Genomic DNA, 20,214 nt, shown 5'->3' with positions numbered 1-20,214 from the left:
GTCCATACTGCTTCCACATAAGAAAACAGCTCCTTTCTCTTCTCTTTTTTCTTCCTCCACTGTTCTTTAGGTCCAGGTGCTTTTCCTATCACTCTCATCTCTCAGTATCCGTGCCAGTCAAGCACTGAAATTGCCTCCTGTCTTTAGTGCTGCCTGAGGTCACCCAAGGAACTCAGGCTGAGGCCCCACTCCAAGTTAAGCTAAACACAAAATGCTTATTCCAAGCTCTTCCTCCCCAGCTGTCCAGGTCTCCTAATAAATGCATGGTTTTCTCTTGAAAGCTTCTCAAGGTTTATTTTTGAAACAGTCTGTATTTGATTAAAGTTTTGTTTTGTTTTGCTTTGTTTCAAGAGGAACTTAAAAGGGTTGTCAGCCTGTAAACATAAATATTCCCATTCTTTTGCTGATTCTTTGCATTTTTCTGGGCTTGCTAATGAAAGATGTTTCAGTAGGACACGTCTCTGTGATATGGGAGCATCCTCCACTGTTCCAGCCCTGACCACCCTTTCAGGGGAGAAATTTTCCCTAATATCCAATCTAAACCTCCCCTGGTGCTAATTAAGGCCTTTCCTCCTGTCCCTGTTCCCTGGGAGCAGAGCCCGACCCCCCCCCGGCTGCCCCCTCCTGTCAGGGACTTGTGCAGAGCCACAAGGTCCCCCCTGAGCCTCCTTTGCTCCAGCCTGAGCCCCTTTCCCAGCTCCCTCAGCTGCTCCTGGGGCTCCAGCCCCTCCTCAGCTCCGTTCCCTTCTCTGGCCACGCTCCAGCCCCTCAATGTCCTTCTTGTCATGAGGAACCCAAAACTGATCTCAGGATGCAAGGTGTGGCCCCACCAGTGCCCAGCACAGGGGACGTTCACTTCTCTGGTCCTCCTGGTGGCACAAGATGTGACCTCACAGCTCTGGTGTTTTATTTCCCCCTCTCCCTGCAGGTTATAACTGAGTAGCCCTTATGACCAACATGAGCTGGAGCTTCCTCACCCGCCTGCTAGAAGAGATTCACAATCACTCCACCTTCGTGGGGAAGGTCTGGCTCACCGTGCTCATCGTCTTCCGCATCGTCCTGACGGCGGTGGGGGGCGAGTCCATCTACTCCGATGAGCAGAGCAAGTTCACCTGCAACACGAAGCAGCCGGGCTGCGACAACGTCTGCTACGATGCCTTCGCGCCGCTGTCGCACGTCAGGTTCTGGGTCTTCCAGATCATCATGATCTCCACGCCCTCCGTCATGTACCTGGGCTACGCCATCCACAGGATCGCCCGCTCGGCCGAGGAGGAGAAGAAGTTCAAGGGGTTCAAGAAGAAGAAGCAGTTTGCCCTGAACTGGCAGGCCGTGCGCAACATGGAGGACGCCATGGAGGCCGACGAGGAGGAGCCCATGATCTCCGACGACGCGGCCGAGCACGAGAAAGCCAAGCCCAAGCCCAAGTGCAAGGAGCAGCAGAAGCACGACGGGAGGAGGCGCATCCAGCAGGAGGGACTGATGAAAATCTACGTCTTCCAGCTCCTCACCAGGGCTTCGTTTGAGGTTTGCTTTTTGATAGGGCAGTATTTGCTCTACGGTTTTGAAGTGGAAGCTTATTACGTCTGCAACAGGGTCCCTTGTCCCCACACCGTGGACTGCTTTGTGTCCCGGCCCACGGAGAAGACCATCTTCCTCCTGGTGATGTATGTGGTGAGCTGCCTGTGCCTGCTGCTGAACATGTGCGAGATGTTCCACCTGGGATTCGGGACCATCCGCGACGCCATCCGCAACCGGAAAATCAACAGCTTCCGGCAGCCCCCCTACAACTACGCCTACCCCAAGAACATCTCCTGCCCTCCCGAGTACAACCTGGTCGTCAAATCCGAGAAGTCCACCAAGATCCCCAACAGCCTGATGGCCCACGAGCAGAACTTGGCCAACGTGGCTCAGGAGCAGCAGTGCACCAGCCCGGACGAGAACCTGCCGGCAGATCTGTCCACCCTGCACAAGCACCTGCGGGTGGCCCAGGAGCAGCTGGACATCGCCTTCCAGAGCTACAGCAGCACCCAGGCCAACACGCAGCCCTCTCGGACCAGCAGCCCCGCCTCGGGGGGCACCGTGGTGGAGCAGAACAGGGCCAACACCGCCCAGGAGAAACAAGGTGCTAAACCCAAGGCCTCCTTGGAGAAAGGCAGCTCCAGCAGTAAAGATGGGAAGACGTCTGTGTGGATATAACTCTGCCAGGAAGGCGAGAGGGCAGCGTGAGCGGGGTTTTTATTTTGGTTTGTTTCTGGTTTTCGGTGTTCTCTCGAGTTCGTTTCGCAGGGCACGGTTTTTGTGTGGAAGTCAAGAGAGTAAAAGGAGCTTTGGACCAATTTAGTGCTGTCTTCCAGTGTGTTAACAAAAGACATCTCTTCCCTGTTTCCAACGTGTTCTCCAGCTGGGAACCTCCAGTGAGTGACAGGAACCTCCAGTGAGTAACAGCAAACCCCCCACACCTCCCAGCCCTTGGGTCACCACCGGAGCCCCCAGCAGAGACTGGACAATGTGCTGTGGTGGGAAGAGGAGCTGCTGGTGGCTCAGGAGGAAAGTCAGGCTGACAGGGATCAGCCACCCTCCTGCATGGCAAGGCTCGAGTGCTGCAGGCAAGGCAGTGTTTAATTACTAAATACCCTTAATCAAATTAATTTCTGATCCTTTGATAAGAAAACCACTGACATATTGCACGGACCTTCACGGCAGGCTCACAGCTGATGGCCTGCCTGGGCTGGCAGCTGCCAATGAAGGCCTCGTTGGATGCTGTGAGCCAGGAGCTGGCACCCACACCAGGTCTGGGGCAGGAACACCGTGACTGCCTCACACAGGGAGACCTAAAACCAGCACAGGGCTGAAGGTTTCATCTTTTCTTCCTCTGTGTCGAAGCAAAAAGCAAATCTGCTCCAAACCCTCCGGAGCAGGAGCAAGCAGTGACATTGCGTCCTACTGGTGCCTGTGTAGCACTTGCTACAGATGTGATGGGAATTGTTGCAGTTACAGAGTTTTTAACAAACTGCTGCTTCACATCATCAGAAAGTGCCTTTATGCAACCAGGAAAACAAAAGTGTAAAGGGTTTAGGCTCCTTTACTTGCTGAATTTTAGACGATCAGCATCGGCAAATTTGTTTTTCTGATTAATTGAGGAAAAGCACTGTTGGCAAATTTGTTTTTCTGATTAATCAAGCCCTTATAAATAGTGGCAGGTGGCAGATCTAGGAATAGTGTGTCTCTGGTGTGTGTGTGTGTGTCCATGTATAGATACAGACACGTACGAACACATGCGTGTGCACATAGACATAGCAAAATAGGTGTAAATGTAATATCAACCCTCTGCTCCTTCCACAGCCTTCCACCTCCCCTGGGAAAACCCAGCTGCTCCAGGACTGGGGCTGATCTCATCCTGGAGCAGTCCTGGGGCTTTTAGCCTCCAGCCCTGCCCGGGGAACTGGGAGGATTCCCACATTTGCTTGGGGGCAGGGTTGCAGAAGGTCTGGCTTCAGTGGGGACAGGACCAGGACAGCAGCAGGAAGTTTTTCCCGAGTTTATGAGGAGTTGTTTTCAGCTGGGCTTGGCTTTAGGGTGGTTTCCATGCACTTAAAGTACTTGGGGTGCATGTTAAGATCAAGCTGCTGAGCTCCAAGGCTCCTACTGTGCTTTGTCAGGGTGGTTTCATCATCACCACAGGGACCCCAAACAGGCAGAGCCTTCAAGATCAAACCTGTTGCAGAAGAAGTAAATTCTCCCTGAACACAGCGCTGTCCCTGTGCCAAGCTGTTCCCTCAGGCTGTGCCAGTATGTCTTACCCATTGGATATTCACGACTTCTCGCTGGACATCACCCTCATGTCCTTGAGATCAGTCCCTAAAAGCCCTGAGGATGCCTGTTCCCCGAGTGCCCAGCCCTTTGGCCATTCTTGGGAGCAGCAGAGAATTTGGATATGCCCTTCATCTCCTGGGAACCTCAGCTGAGCTGTGCCATGCATTAGAGAACAGTCCTGGAAGCAAAAACGTAGAATTAAAAGGACAGCAGAGAAACATCCTACGAGGTACCCAGCAGCTAATATTCAGCTCTCTGGCTTTGTGTAACAGTCTGGGGAGCACTTCCAGGCTCGTTCCTGCTCCTGCTGAAGGCATTCATTGGTAAAATGCCTGGAATGCTGTTTGCTCTTGCTGCTGGAGATCTTCCCCTGACAAATGGATAACTAGATCCAGGAGGAGGATCAGCACAGCAGCACTCAGTAGGAACATCCATCCATTCCCTTCTGCTGGGAATTTTGCTGGAAAGGCTCAAAAAGGTCACACCACGGTGGTGGGGAGGCAAACATACCCAACCACGCTGTTTGTCCTCGTCCCGTGTGTGGGAATGTGCTCTCTGCTGGCTGGGGATGTGCTGGGCAGAGCAGGAGAGGCTGGGTGCTCACAGGGCTGCTGTCACCTGGCAAAAATGCCTGCAGGGCCACAGCCCAGGCTGCTGGGGAGGAGAGAGAGGTGATCCTGGGTGGAAATTTGTTCCCTGGTCACTGCAGCTGTCCAGGGCATGAGCTTGTCCTCTGCATCAGTGGGACTTCTCTTTTATTCCCAGCCCTGTGTCCCAGGGGAAATCGCGTGCATTTAAAGTCGTGATCCCAAGGGAAGGATGGAAACTCTGAGGATAACCATGGTTGGATGCTGCCTGGGTTCTTCTGATTCCTTTTCCATGAGCAACAATACCACAGCCCCGGATAAACCTGTGCTTCCCACACGATGCTGGAAGGCACTGTCCCATGCAGGAGTTGGGATTTGGGATTTCTGCTGCCCTTACCAGCAACACCTCCCTCAGCACCAGACATGGCCTGAGCACTTCCTGGTGACTCAGATCTGCCCCTCCACTCCTGCTGACCTGCAGAACCCCCCATGAGTCACCACACCAGGGATAGGAATGTGACTTCCTTGCTCTTGATGCAAACAATCTTGGCAAACGAATCGCCGTGGGGAAAGATGGGGGGCAGGGCAGATTTTGAGCCCAAACCCCCAAACCTGGTCACAGAGACCTGATCAACTCATTAAACCCAGTCTATGCAGCAGGGCTGCATCTGCTGCCCCAGCAATAGAGGTGGGCAGTGCCCATGGGAGGAGATTCCAGGTTCAGGGCAGGAGGATGGGAAAAGACCATGGATCTTCTTGCCAACTTGCCACCATCAAATGACTCTCTAAGGGGTGACATGAACCCCCTCTCTGCAACCCCATGGAGACATGGAGAAGTCTCATGCCTTTAATCTCTGCATATTTTGGGTGTTTGAATACTGCTTTCACCCTCAAATCTGCTTTAAGCTGAACACCTCCAGTCTCATCAACCTTTCTCCAAGGGCTGCTTTTCTGGGGTGGTTTTCCCTGGTGTCTTTGAACCAACACCAGCCACTCCACAACTTCCCAGCAGCGTGGCAGTGCCAGTCCTTGTGCCACATTCCCTTCCTTCTCCTCTTCATGCACTCTGGTCCTCCCCAAAACCCCATCTCCTGCAGGCATGGGGATTGCTCCCCTCTCCAGGTGTGTGGCTGTACAGTGGGGACCTTCCTGGCATCCTTCAAACCCCCTTTTTATGGTCACACAGTGAACCAAGGGGGCTCTGAGTGACCCGTGGGTCCTGCAGAAGGTTTGGAGCCTCTTCCCAGCTGGTGTCACCCTCACATCTCATACGCACACGCTGTTTTCCACAGGGAGAGTCAATAACTGCAATATTGACAAGTACCAGACCCAGGACAGACTCTTGGGGGATCAATAATCCCCTTGTCGGGCAGGGACACAGGGTAACCACTCCCAGCCCTGCTCCTCCCTCAGGCCTGGAGTATTTCCCTGCATAACGTCCCTTCCCAATGGGAGCTGATCCTGATTTCCCACATTTTCCAAGCGTTTCGACAGGGACTCAAGCACAAGGGTGTATTCCCAGCAGGAATGCTCTGGTGTCATGGGTGCCTGGCAGGGATGCAAAGTTGCCTGTGAGGTACCAGCCAGCCTGGAGGACACTGCAGATCCTCTGAGGCTGGGGAAGAGGGATCCCAGTTCTCCCAGGTCCCATCTGGGCCACACACTGCAGCCAGCACGGGTCAGACAGCCCTAGGAACAGAAAAGATTATTATTATTCTTTATATATATACTGATTTGCTCACTTTCCCCCTTCCTCCTCTACTCTGTGACCTCTAAACCCTTTAGGATGTTGGGTTTTCCCACTGAGTCACTGCCACAAAGGTGACCAAATGCAATGATGACTCTGCAGGAATGACTCCTTTCGGGGCAGGAGCAACAGTCCCTTCTTTTATCCTGTCAGCTGGGGCAGGAAAAGGATGGAGCAGCAAAATATTCATAGCCACAAGCAAAATCCCCACCACAACCATTCCTAACTCAACCAGCAGCTCAAGGAAATTCATTTGGAGGGCGGAGTATCAGCCATGGAAGAAATGCCAATGGCATAATTAATGCTTTGCTTTTTTTGTGTGTTTTCTCCAGGTAGCAGTTTTGTCCACACACAAGACAGGTTTAGCTTTGTGGCTGAACTAATTGTAAATGTTGATTCTCTCGCTAAACTTGGTCAGATAAAGTGCCCACACTTATATTTCTCTTCTTACCATTCAGGGCCAGGAATGTCCCACAAAATCCAGATTACCTTCTTGCTTGCATTGCATTCCACTGGGAAATACTTGAACTTAACTCAAGGCCATAACCAGTCTGTGCTGTTACAAAGCGTCTGGGATTGTTTTCTTTTTATTTTTTTGGTTGTTAATTTTTTTTTTTAATGTACTAACTGTATTTGTACTAGAGATTTTTGGAGTATGAGGTTGAATCTGTAAGTATTTTTCAGTGTAAATGTTACATCTGGGCTGTAGTTAGAATATGAAACACTGGTCAAAAGGGAAAGGGACATCAGCCCAACTCAACTGTGGCTATTCCACATCCATTACTAATAACATGGAATAAAACTTACATTTTGTTACAGTATGTAAAGCGTGTGGTGCTTGCTTGAGAAAGGCTCTGAATGATGAGAAGAAATCCTTCTCCACCTACGATTTGCCTGTTTTAGCCACGTAGGAGCTCTGTTTTCCCTGATATGGCTACAAATCTTCACAAAATAGTTTTGCCTTAAGAAGTGTTTGACCTTCGCGTTGTTTGGGATGTGTTGTCTCCCTGATGAATCACTGCCTGCAGATCCCTCGGGCACAGAGCTCAAACTGCTGAGGGAAGCCTGGGCTTTCAAAAGCAAGAAAACTTTGGGGAATCTAGGAGAAACTGATGATTCAGGCTGAGCAAACGATGGGAAAGCACTTTGTGAGAGAGCCTGGCTTTCCAACCACCTCGGTCTTCGCTCCTCCCGTTAAATCATAGGCACCTTCACTCACAACCCCTCTCCAAATGTCCTCAGGAAAAAAATCCTGGACAAAAACATGCAATTTTTCTGTTTCTCTGGAAGTTGAGCTAAGTTGACAACTTCTTTGGCATAAGCAGGACATGGTCCCACCAAGGGACTGGGAAGAGCCGAGGCCAGGTTGGATGGGGCTTGGAGCAACCTGGTGTGGTGGGAGGTGTCCCTGCCCTGGGGGTTGATACAGACTCATGGAAGGAGGAATGGCAAAAGCAGCCTCCATTCAGCAGTATTTTGGGAACAGGCAGAGAAATTGCAACCTCCCCCATTTCTTTGGAAAGCCAGGCTAAAACTGCCAGTGACTCCCCAGTTCTCTCTGGGATCACAGCACCCATCGTTTCCACCAGCTGCTCCATGCTGCAGGCAGAATTCCAGTCACAGCATCCCACTGGCTCCTAATCCCTCCTCCCAGGGAAATGCAATAACAGCTTTACCTTCCCCTCAGTCCCACCAGCAGGAATCCCAGAGTCCTTTATGTTGGAAAAGCCCTCTAAGTTCATTGAGTCCAATCATTAACCCAGCACCACAACCACCAAACCCTGTCCCCAGGTGCTGCATCCACATGGTTTTTATACACTTCCAGGGATGGTGATCCCACCACTGCCCTGGGCAGCCTATTCTAATGCCTGGCCACTCTTTCAGTGAAGAAATTTTCCCTAATATCCAATCTAAACCTCATCCAGTGCAGCTTCAGGCCATTTCCTCTGTCACTTGTTCCCTGAGAGAAAAGACTGACACCCACCCTCCTTTCAGAACAGCCCCTTGGATGCACAAACTCACTCCCTGCAAACTCAGCTGCCACTTTGCTCTATTCCTGCATCCTGCCTGTTGTCCTTGCAATTTCCCCCTATCATCACTGATTTTGCACTGCCCAGGTGTGGTGGTTTTAGCACTTTAGGAAACTGCTACACCAGGCCAGCCACAATCCGTGTTTTCCCCTCCAAGACTGTGGGATATTGTCCCAGCTATGGTTTACCACAGCCCCGGGTCCCAGCTGCCTGTGGCTGACCTCCCAGGGCACAGCTTGGGGGATATTTAATGCACAGGGTTTGGGATGAATAATTGCAGCTCACGTGGGTTTGTGGATGAGGGTTTGTGCTTAACACCCTGAGAAAAAGCTGGAGAAAATGAGTTTATTATGCCAGTGTTAACCTGCAGGGCTGGCTACAGAGGTTAGCCCTGGTGAGGATGAGTTATGGACAAATAAATGCCAAGGATGAGCCCTCACGAGTGGGAGCCTTGGGCTGTGCAGGGTTTCAGGCAGTGGGAGAGGAGAGAGCAGAAAGCTGATGGAGCAGGAGGCTGCTGGCAGCTTGTGCAACCACCCAGGGGCTGCTGAGGGACAGCGAGGGAATCTCTGTCCTTTGTCACCTCCTTCTGAGCTGTGGGAAAGGATCCTGAGCCACCCTGACACATCTCACTGGATGAGAGGTGTTCCGAGGAGGGAGTTTTCCCTTTGGGATAGAGCTTAGCCAAGGATGTTGTGTCTTGTGACCTCATGCTCTCCGTCCAAAAAACAGCTCTAGAAATTATAAAGCTGGTGGGGGAAGATCCATCAGGAGCAATATCAGAATCCCAGAATGGTTTGGGTTGGAAGAGACCTTAAAGATCACCTCGTTCCAAGCCCCTGCCACAGTCAGGGACAGCTTCCACTAGAATTCCACACCTTCCTCTAGAAATTAATGTCATGGAAGCTTTGGTTGTCCCTCCAAGCAGGGTTTGAATACCCCAATTTTAGTGAAGACAGACACACACTCACTGAGGGCCGGCATAAACTTTCCCAGGGCTGCTGGTGTTGCAGCTCTCAGGCACACTATGGATTGTCGCAAACCATCCCCTGAGCTGATTTAAGGCACTAAACTGCCAGAGCTGTAGTTTCTGACACTGAAATGTTTCAGTATGACTTTACTGCCTGCATAACTCTGTGATAAAAGAGAAGCAAACCCAGAGGAAAGGGAAGAAAAGAGGTAGGAAGTGGAAAAGCAAACAAAAGCTCAAAATGCTGCCTGAATGTTTTCCATTTTCACTTTTATTTCTCTTGCTGCCCTTTCAAATATCTCCATGGGGTTTGATAAAACACCTCTGGTGGTTGGGAATGCAGGGAGGTGGCAAAGCGCTGCCTGTGGGATGGCCACTGATGATCCCCACAGCTGGGTGGTGAAGGAAGGATGTGGAACAGGTGGAAAACACCCAAAGTTGTATCCTGATGTGAGTCCACGGTGCCTGTTGGACTCTGGAGTTCCACCCCAGCTGTGCTTCCAGATTTGTGACTTTCTCCCTTCTCCTTCAAAAAGCAAACCCAGCTCCTGCTCCCGGCACATTCCCACTTCCAGGGAGAGAAAGAACCACCCAGGGCATCAGCTCTGTGCTCCTTCAGCTGCCCCAGAGCCAGGCAGGTTTCCTCAGCCCCGTTTTTGACACACCACTCGTGCCAGTGGGCGGGCAGACCACATCCCCGTGCCAAGGTCACCTCTGTCCACATCTTTATTTCTCCACCTGCAGGGCTAGCCCCGAATTCCAGGGTGAACACTCCCCATCTCTCAGCACTGCCGGGAGCTGATCTCCGCCGGGACAAGGGGACGTGTGATAAGGTTATCACTGCCGGGGCACAAGGGGAGAGCCCAGCCCTGCCCAGCGCCAGCTGCACGAACACACAGCGCCTTTCCAACTCCTGGAAAAGGAGTCCCTTCACTCAGGGTTTTAGGATCGGTGGGTTTGCGCTGGTGCTGCCTGCCCGGGAGATTTTAGCAGGGTCATTCGGGGCCAGGGGGCTGCCCCTCCCCGGAGAGCCGCTCATGTGCCGCTGTTGGCAGCGGGGAGGGGCAGCGGATTGCAGCCGCCGGAGAAGGGGAATCGCGAGTGACAGCGGTGACTCGCGGCTGTTCCTTGGACTGTGGGATGAATTCCAGCGGAACGAGCCGCAGGCAAACGCGGGGCTATGCGGGCCCTTCTGACTGCACTTCCCAGAGCGCCAGGGAGCGTTCCAGAGGGAAGCCAGCAGCGCTCCAGCTCCATGATTTTGGCGGGGGGGGGGGGGGTTAACCCAGGGATTCCCCATCCCTGGAAACAATCAGGGTCAGGCTGGGCTGACGCCCTGAGCAACGTGATGGATTGAGCATGTCCCTGCTCCTTGCAGGGGTGCTTGACTAAACGATCTTTCAAGGTCCCTTCCGACCCAAGCCATTCCATGATTCCGTGATTTTATTCAGTGGCTCCAATACGGAGCCACTGGCAGTTTGCCCAAGGGTGTTAGAAGAGGATGGGGGGCAGCTGGTGAGTCCTGCAGAAATACGAGTGGAAAAGAGAGAAACCTTTGGAGTCAGTTTTCCACCCTGACCTAGAGGAGGAGAATGGGTCTGTACGCTCTCTGCTTGCAGCTCCCAGGGAATTTTAGGCTCGGCAGGGGCAGGAATGGAGGTGTTTAGGGAATGACTGGACGTGGCTCTTAGTGCCATGGTCTAGTTGACATGTTCGGCCACAGGTTGTACTCGATGACCTCAGAGGTCCTTTCCAGCTTGATAAATTCTCTCATTAAACAGGGAGCAGCCAGGACAGGGAGAGCTGGGCTGGACAGCCCCCGACGGCGCCCACAACCAACCCGCGGGACGTGGGAACGCTTTGGGCCGTTTCCCTCGCTCGCTCCATTTCCGGAGAACCCGGGGAACGCGGGGAAGGCCGGGGGGGGTTCCCAAATTCCTTCCTCAGGATCACAGGGAGCGCCCGGACCCCCTCAGCCCCGGGGGGCGTGGCCAAGAGGGCGGGGCGGGGCCTGGGGCCGCCGGAGGGGGCGTGGCCCGCAGGAAGGGGGCGTGGCCCGCAGGAAGGGGGCGTGGCCCGCAGGAAGGGGGCGTGGCCCGCAGGAAGGGGGCGGTCCTCGCGGCGCCCCGTCCCCGCCAGCAGGTGTCGCCCTCCGGGCGGACACACACAAGATGGCGGCGGTGGCGGGCGGCGGCGGCGGCGGGACCCTCTGACGGCGCCGCCATGTTGGTGAGGGCAATAACGGCGCCCGGGCTGCGCCGGTGGTGCCGGGGCCGGCGGGGCGCGGCCGTCGCCTGTTTTCCGCTGGGCCGGGCGCTACTGGGTGTGCGGGGCGCCGAGGCCGCCGTGTTCCTGCAGGGGCTGCTCACCAATGACGTCACGCAGTTGGTGGCGGCGGGCGACGGCCGCCCCGCGCTCTACGCGCACGCGCTGAACGTGCAGGGCCGCTGCCTCTATGACGTCATCCTGTACAGGTGAGACCAAGCGGCGCGGCGGAGGGGGGGGGAGCTGGGAGAGACCATTGCGGGGTGGCGGGGGGTGGCTCCTGTCACCGCCACGTGACATTTCCGGCTTCTATTTCTGTATTAATGTGCAAAAAAGCCCTTCCTTCGTGTGTGTTTGTCATCACCTGCTGCCGCCTGCGTGCGTTACCCCAGCAGAAAAGTGCGATGGCCGTAATATCCCCATCGGGGAGATCGACTCCCCAGCTGGAGTTTGGGGACCTGTGTCCAGCTCTGGGGTCACCGGCACAGGAGGGACCTGGAGATGGTCCAGAGGAGGCCACGGGATTGTTCCAAGGGCTGGAGCCCCTCTGCTCTGGAGCTAGGCTGGGAGAGCTGGGAATGTTCCCCTGGAGAAGGGAAGGCTCCAGGGAGAGCTCAGAGCCCCTTGCAGGGCCTAAAGGGGCTCCAGGAGAGCTGCAGAGGGACTGGGGACAAGGCATGGAGGGACAGGACCCAGGGAATGGCTTCCCACTGCCAGAGGGCAGGGATGGATGGGATATTGGGAAGGAATTCCTGGCTGGCACAGGGTGCCCAGAGAAGCTGTGGTTGCCCCTGGATCCCTGGAAGTGTCCAAGGCCAGGTTGGATGGGGCTTGGAGCAGCCTGGGATAGTGGAAGGTGTCCCTGCCCATGGCAGGGGGTGGCACTGGATGGGCTTTAAGGTCCCATCTAACACAATCCATTCTGGGATTGTGTGACAGTGGAAGGCACAGCTGAATGAAACTTCTCCCCCAGCTGAAATTCCCCTCACTCAAGGATAGAGAATTCCACATGGCCAGACCTGTTTCTGCCCCTGGGAGAGGTGAGGGCAGTGTTGGCTAGGAAAGAGTACAGCAGGCAGCTGAAAGAGTTCAGGTGTTTCACTGTGGGGAGGTGGGTGCTGCTCCGTGTGTGCCTGAAAATTCCCCAGGTTTCTGGATTTGCACCAGGATCCAAATAAAAACCCAACTTTGGCTCCTGCTTCTGTAGGTATCTGTTTTCCTGACCTTGGGGGGTGTTACTTTTTTTAGGCTCCATGGGAGCACAGCAGAGGAGCCTCACATCCTGCTGGAGTGCGACAGCAGCGTGCTGGATTCCATCCAGAAACACCTGAAACTCTACAAGATCCGCAGGAAAGTCACCATCACCCCCTGCCCTGACCTCTCCCTGTGGGCTGTCATCCCTGGGGAACAGCCTGGGGACGCCAGTTCCCTCCCAAAATCTGCAGACCAGGCTCTGCTCTTAACTCCTGACCCCAGGGCAGAAGTCATGGGCTGGAGACTGGTTGCAAAGAAAGGAGCAAACCTGTCGGAGATTATCCCTGGGAGTCAAGTTGGAGACGTTCAGGATTACCACAGGCACAGGTATAAACAAGGTAAAGCCACGTTCTGTTTTGCACTATGGATTTTTGGGAGTCCATATGCTGATATAAAGCAGGAATAAGTTATAAAACCTCCATTCTTATGTTGTAATGTGTTGCAGTGGGGAGTAATGCATTTAATTTGTTAATTAATACATGTATTAATTGCTACTTTTGAGTATTAAAGTGATCTGGTGGTTAGAATTCTGTCTGGTGGTGGCAATGTTTGGGTATAACTTTCTGTTGTTCAGATGATGGGCATTGGTCAGGAATGCTGAAAGAAAGCCAGGATTATTCATTTTCTTAAAGAGAAGCTGCTGTGGTTTGAGTAATTTTGGTTAATTTGGGATGATACACAGCCCGGGTGTTTAGCTTGTTGCTGAGGGAGGAAAAGGAAACACCCAGACATGGTTTCCTAAAAACTTCCTGGCTGGACTTGCCGAGTTAACTCCAAGGCCAAGGAGGCTGGAGAGGGATCTCGGTCCTGGGAGCCCCAGTGCCCTTGATTTTAGTAGGATAAGGATTAAATTAATTGGCAGAGCGAAAGGTGATGGTGCTGTGCTGAAACTGGGACCCGTTTGGGTTGGAAAACCAAATCGATAATGAGTCAAACAATTCAGAGCACAAATCTACCGAGGAGCGTTTACCTGCTGGCTTTGTTCTCGCCCTAGGAATTCCCGAAGGTGTGAAAGATCTCCCCCCTGGAGTCGCCCTCCCGCTGGAATCCAACCTGGCCTTCATGAATGGCATCAGCTTCACCAAAGGCTGCTACATCGGGCAGGAGCTGACAGCCCGGACCCACCACATGGGCGTGATCCGCAAGCGCCTGCTGCCCGTCCGCTTCCCAGCGCCCCTTCCCAGCCCTGGCATTCCCGAGGGCGCAGAGATCCTCACCGAGTCGGGAAAGCCGGCCGGGAAGTTCCGTGCCGGAGGAGGAGAGCTCGGCATAGCCCTGCTGAGGTTGGCTCATGTGAACGAGCCGCTCTGCATAAACCTGGGAGGGGACAGAGTGGAGCTCAGCGCGACCACACCCGAGTGGTGGCCGAAAGCTGCTGCCAAATAGATGAGGAAGCACCGCTTGCCTTAGGGAGAGTCTGGTTTGTGTGGGGAATTTGGGAATGCTGCTGTTTGGGGTGGCTGATGGGGGGCTCTTCCAGGATTCCTCCAATCGGGACTAAACAGCAGGACCCCAAAGCTGTGGCAGCCACTGGGTTGGATCATCCACTGAGTGCTGTGGAGAGATAAATCCAGGGAATTGCACCTTTTCCTGAGGGTAATCCCCACTTTTTTAGGGGTGCTGTATTTAGGGGGTGCGCTCTGTTGTTGGGTTGGACTCTGGATGGATTTCCAGGCTGACACTCACTCCCTCAGACTGTGCTCCGTGTGTGTTCCAGCTGAAGCAGTGGGAGCAGGAGTTTCCCTGTTCCATGCACTGAATTTTTCAGTTCAGAATAACCATTCTGTGGTATTACAATTTTTTTTTTTTTTTTTTGAGTGGAGATCGTGCTGCTTTTATTAAGATGTATTCTCAGGCTGAAGTTTTTTTGCTGCAAATTGCTCCTTGCATTGAGCTTCTTAAACTTGCTGACGGGGCTGGCATTTCTTCCCACCCTGGAATTGTGTTCAGGAAGAGGAACACTTTGTGCTTCACGTGCCAGACCTTGATTTTAACTCATCCCAGCTGGGAAAGGTCTCAAACCTCCTGGTCCTGTCTCCTGGTTCGGTGCCAGTGGAGGGAGCACAGCCGGTTCCTCTGACTCCCATCACTCAAACCGTTTTTTGGGAGAGGAAAGGGATATTTTCCAGCACTAACTTGTGCTGGTGTGTGCCCTGGGGTGTGTTTATGGCAGAATAATCTCTTCCTAGATCTGTGTGCCCTCCAGTTGCCAACAGCAGTTGAGGGGTGGATTTTTTTGGCATCCCCATCTTTGCTCTGGCATCTTGCAGAAAAATAGAAATCCTCACTTTCCTTTGGCAGGGGTTCCCTCACTCCCTCCCCACAGCCAGGGAAGGGACAGGGTGTCCCCACCTCCCTGGAGAAGGGGTCAGTGCCACATGTGCTGGCTTAGCCTGGGCTTCCTGAGGGAGGATTTTCACCACGTTCTGGCTCTTCACCTCCACGCTCTCTGTGCTCCTGGCACCGTGTCCCTGCTGCCACCTGCAGCTGGGCTTTTCTCCATCCACCACCCCTGAGGCTTTTCAGAGCAGCCCAGTCAATGCCTTGGCATTTCTTTGCTTCTTTTTCTTTCTGGCTGCCAACACTCCTCTGCTTCCCCATTTTTTTTTTCCCCCTTCTGCAACATATTCCTCTCTGCTTTCAAAGCCAACCAGCTCCGTGCCTCCTGACCCTGTCAACCTGCAGTGATTTATAGGAGCCCTTTTTATTTTTGTATTGCAATAAATCCATTACACAAAGGCACGATGAGAGAGGTGCCCAGGTGAGATCCCATTTTGACCACAAAAAAAAAAAAAAAGCTCTTGCATGAATATTTGTAACAAAACCCGTCCAAAATCACATTCTGCCTCTGTTTCAGTGTTACTGTGAAAGGAATTTATCTGTAAAAAAATGCTTATATTGATTAAAACTCTATGTTTGCTGTAAAATGATTCTGTGGAATACCTCATTAACTACTGTCTCTGATTTAAATGTGATTTATCTGAAAGAGATGATGCCTTTTATTTGCCTGGTGTGAAGACACACAACGGAATAAATGCGTTTTCAGGTTGCTTGCTGACAAGAACCATGCCTGAGACTGTTGGTCAGGTGTGGGATTGTTAACAAAGTCTTTCTGCCAGGAAAATAAATGAAACTGGATCCTGCAGAGGCCACAAAGGCGAGGCTGTGCTGGCCAGCTCGGCCTGAAGCAGCTTTTCCTCTCTGCCACCCATTGTGCAAAGCCTCCTCAGAATGGCTTTATTGTCCTGGGGTGAGCAGAGCCTGAACAAACACTGACTAAACTCCTCTGTTTGGGGAAGCCCTGCATCTTCTCTGCCTTAGACACACGTTCCTTTTGTCTTCTTCACAGTGTTTGAGAGGCTTTTGTTGCTGCCAGCAGCTGCAGGTGACGCAGGGTTAGGCACAGGAGAAGGTGGTGCTGAAATGAAGAGGTGTTCGATGGCTTCTGGAAAAATAAAAAAGAGGTAGAAATGGGAGGGAGAAGCCCCAATCCATGTTAATCCTTAAATTTTTTATTCTCCCTCACAGCCTTCTCCATAATTAATGGTGGGTGAATTTGGGGCTGGGGGCATGAGGGTTGATTTTGCAGGGATTTTTTATGAAGGCTGGAAAAGACCTCTTGGATCATCAACTCCAGTCATTAAGAGCACTGCCAAATCCACCACTAATCCATGTCCCCAAGTGCCACATCCACACATTTTTTGGACACTCCACCATTTCCCTGGGCAGCCTGTTCAGGGCTTGACCTTTCCAGTGAGGAATTTTTTCCTGAGCACCAACACGGTGTCCAAGAGGGGCTCTCAGGTGACCTGCTCAGATTCCAGCCTCAATCCAAACAGCTGGAAAATCGGAGGCCCTTCCTGATCCCCTTTTTCTGCCTCAGTGATGTTTTCTGATGGAAAAGAGTGGAGTGAACACTTGGAACAACCTGAAATCCCAATGGGATAAGACAGGAGTCACTGGCAGAGATTGCAGAGGGGAATTGAAATGGTTGCTTTCAGAAAAAAAGAAGTTTTATCCTTTTTTCTGCCTTTAATTTTATTTTTTTAGTTTATTTTCTAGGAGCAGTGCTTGTCTTCATTGTTACACTTTTTACCTCTCCTGTCATAGTAAAATGCCAAGAAAAAAGTTGTCTTGGTGTGATGAGGACTCCAGAAAAATGACTGCTAATACTTCAGTCTACTCTATTTTATATAAACATAAATAAATATATAAATATAAATATATAATAGGACATTCTATATATGTATATATTCTACTGAGCTATTAAAGTCACTGCAATTCCCTGTTAAAAACATAATTCCTCACAGAGATTCACACTGCTGTGGCCAGGTTTTGTGTGAGCATCTTCACTCTGCATTACTTTAAAAAGCCCTTACCAGTATTTGGAGCTTAATATCAATATTTTGAGTGGGTTTTGCTGCTGTTGAGACAGCGCTGAACCCTCTCAGGCCTTCAGGGAGTGTCCAAATACTGCCCAGACGAGAGTCACAAATAGGATTTATTCCTCATGGGCTGCCTTGGTGATGCTTTTCCAGGAAACTCAATTTCTCCAGGGTTTTCAGGGCTGGAAAGTTTGGCAGCTTTCATCCCCTTTTCCCAATAATTCCTGCTGAAACCACTCTGCACGGGCACTGTGGCATTTTGAATGTTACTTTGAGAGGAGGGTGGAGCTCCTGCTACTTCTAATTATTTAATATTTTTGGGGGCACAGTTTCCGCTGGATAAAAACAAAAACAAATCCTACATTTTGGCTTTAATTTTTTTTTTTTCCAACCCTTTCCCTGTGTGGTATTTTGCTTTTTCAGACTGTGAACCCTTCAAGGAAAAGTCTTGTTGTTTTTTTTTTTTTTTTTTTTTTTTGCTGTAAACCGCTGTTCTCGAGCCAGCGGAAATAATTTATGCCTAAACTGTTTTTGTGGATTTGTGTCTGGATTTCCTCTCTTTCCCTCTGTCTCATCCAGGCCAAACGAGTGTGGAATTCTGCTGTCTCCTCCTACCACTAAAATCAGAGTTTGCACTTCGGTGCTCTGCTGCCAGAACTCTGGAAATGTTTGGGCTTTCTCTGTTTTCCTTCATCCCTGCTTGAGATTTTTGATCTTTTTGGGTTTTCGGGGGGGGGAAAAAAAAGTGGAAATGGGTATAAAAGCTTCCTGTTTCAGGTTTATATATTATTTTATTCTCCAGTTGTGCTGACACCAGACAGCTGGGAGGAGCTGGAGGGTGACAGTTGCTGTCTGGGAAAATCACTGGAGGTTTTGGGACAGAAACCAGAGGGGGAACAGCAACACAGCAAACAAAGGCTGAGGTTTTTAGGGAGAGCTGACCTCATTTCCTACTTATTGCTGTGTCAGAAAAGCTTCAGGGAATAAATGTCACATTTGGGGAAGGTTGTGTGCTGTGTGCCACTCACATTCTGTTCTCTCAGTGCAGTTTTATTCGTGTTTTGGAGTTGAACTCGGATGACTTAAATAAATGTGTGTTGAAGGGCAGATCTGTGATTTTTTTGGATGGGTTTTTGTTGTGTTTTTTGTTTTTTTTTTTTTTTTTTTTAAATTTACTTGGAATTTAGCACTTTCTCTTTTTTCCAGTCTCAAGATTAATAATGCTGGACTGATGATGGACTCCACCTCCCAGCAACCCAATTATATTGCATTTTAACTGGGTTTTGTGTAATTTTCCTCAGAAAGGATCCATTTCCCTTTTCCATTGCCTCTGGATACATTTATTTGCTGAAATTACATTTGCTCATTCTTTTTTGTAGGGCTAAAAATAGGGTGATGTGGGGGGATGATCAAGATTTGTAGTCCAAGGCAAAGAATTGGGGAAAACCCATGACTTTATTAAGGAAAAAAAATGTTTAACAATTGAGAAAATGCAACTGTGATACTTGAAAAAGGGGAGAATGCAAGTCAGCTTAGCATGGAAGAAAGCCCTTAATTAAAACAAAGGTCATTTTTAATTCTTTTTACAGGGCTTGATTTCACCTTCACCTTCACACAGCTGGGATGATCCCACCTTGAGTGGGGAGACAGGAACAGAAATGCCACCAGCAGCACCAAAAATCTTTAATTCCAGTGAATTATTGGAGATGCCAAACCCCCAGAGATACAAGAGGTGTGCAATCCTTTTACTGCTAAATATGATGTTATTGTATATTTATATGTATATTTATATGCTGTTAAAGCAATTGAAATTTCCTCACTTGTTTGTGCTTCCTGATTACAGCTTAAATGGGTTTGGAAGCATCAAAATGTATAGTTTATTATTCTATAAGTATAGTATACATCCACTAATATATACACTAATGTATATATTCGTTTATATGCATATAACTATATAAATATAGTATGTATACACGAATATATACTAATATAAATACATATATATTTTTATATAAAAGCATATAAATATAGTTTATAGAAATGAATATATTCACATATATGTACTTAATTTTATATATTTTATTTATAAACTTATATACTTTCATACTGATATTCTTTTATATATATTTTTACACATATATACTTTAAATATATATATACACATATATACATCTATATACACACATTTGAAATATGTACTTTTACACTTATATACTTTTATACTGAAATTCCTTTATATATATACTTTTACACATATATATACTTTAAATATATATATACACATATATACATATATATACACACATTTGAAATATGTACTTTTACACTTACATACTTTTATACTGAAATTCCTCTCTCTATATATATATACTTTTACACATATATATACTTTAAATATATATACACACACTAGAAATATGTACTTTTACACTTATATATGAAATTCCTTTATACTGAAATATATTTAAATATATATACACATAATTTAATATATATACTTTTACATTTTTTATACTTATATACTTTTATACTGATATTCTTTTATAGATACACTTTACATATATATGTACACTTTAAATAGATATATACACTTAATTTAATAGATATACTTTTACATTTTTTTATACTTGTATACTTTTACACATTCACTTTTACACACATATATACTTTAAATATATATATACATATACATACTTTGGTATATATACTTTTATACTGATATTCTTTTATACTTTTACATATATATGTACACTTTAAATATACATATACACATAATTTAATAGATATACTTTTATATTTTTTTATACTTGTATACTTTTACACATACGTATATACTTTAAATATATATGCATATATATACACATACTTTGGTATATATACTTTTATACTTATATACTTTTATACTGATATTCTTTTATAGATACACTTTACATATCTATGTACACTTTAAATAGATATATACACATAATTTAATAGATATACTTTTATATTTTTTTGTACTTGTATACTTTTACACATTCACTTTTACACCATGTATATACTTTAAATATATGTATACACATATATATATTTAAATGTATATATATTTAAATATATATATACACGTACTTTGGTAGATATACTTTTATACTTATATACTTTTATACTGATATTCTTTTATACT

General features: G+C 48.8%; 2 protein-coding genes across 7 annotated transcripts in view; both read left to right on the top strand.

Annotated features, from left to right (window-relative positions):
• The window catches only part of GJC2 (gap junction protein gamma 2), a 39,665-nt gene extending 32,697 nt beyond the window's left edge, over positions 1-6,968 (top strand). For all 6 annotated transcript variants that reach the window (XM_042044073.1, XM_042044075.1, XM_042044076.1 and 3 more), the window contains one exon: positions 929-6,968. In XM_042044073.1, the coding sequence (XP_041900007.1) occupies positions 949-2,196 (1,248 nt within the window). In that variant the 5' untranslated portion in view covers positions 929-948 and the 3' untranslated portion in view covers positions 2,197-6,968. The remainder of the gene's footprint in view (positions 1-928) is intronic.
• A 4,335-nt stretch (positions 6,969-11,303) lies between these two features.
• Positions 11,304-15,596, top strand: IBA57 (iron-sulfur cluster assembly factor IBA57). Its single transcript, XM_042043924.1, has 3 exons — positions 11,304-11,621; positions 12,661-13,004; positions 13,661-15,596. Exons 1-3 carry the CDS (start codon positions 11,371-11,373, stop codon positions 14,050-14,052), a joined length of 987 nt encoding a protein of 328 aa, XP_041899858.1. The 5' UTR covers positions 11,304-11,370; the 3' UTR covers positions 14,053-15,596.
• The last annotated feature ends 4,618 nt before the right edge of the window (positions 15,597-20,214 follow it).

Source organism: Corvus kubaryi, unplaced genomic scaffold, assembly GCF_017639235.1.
Source record: "Corvus kubaryi isolate FWS band 111438036 unplaced genomic scaffold, C.kubaryi_AGA036_p1.0 37398, whole genome shotgun sequence".
In the NCBI taxonomy this organism is placed as follows: Eukaryota; Metazoa; Chordata; class Aves; order Passeriformes; family Corvidae; genus Corvus; species Corvus kubaryi.
This window is presented reverse-complemented; position numbering and strand designations above follow the sequence as displayed.

Bases quoted from the DNA above. Each gene is read 5' to 3' on its own strand.
- IBA57 (XM_042043924.1), top strand. From the start codon at position 11,371: ATGTTGGTGAGGGCAATAACGGCGCCCGGGCTGCGCCGGTGGTGCCGG. The intron at 11,622-12,660 runs GTGAGACCAAGC...TACTTTTTTTAG, and splicing joins TATGACGTCATCCTGTACAG to GCTCCATGGGAGCACAGCAG. The intron at 13,005-13,660 runs GTAAAGCCACGT...TTCTCGCCCTAG, and splicing joins CAGGCACAGGTATAAACAAG to GAATTCCCGAAGGTGTGAAA.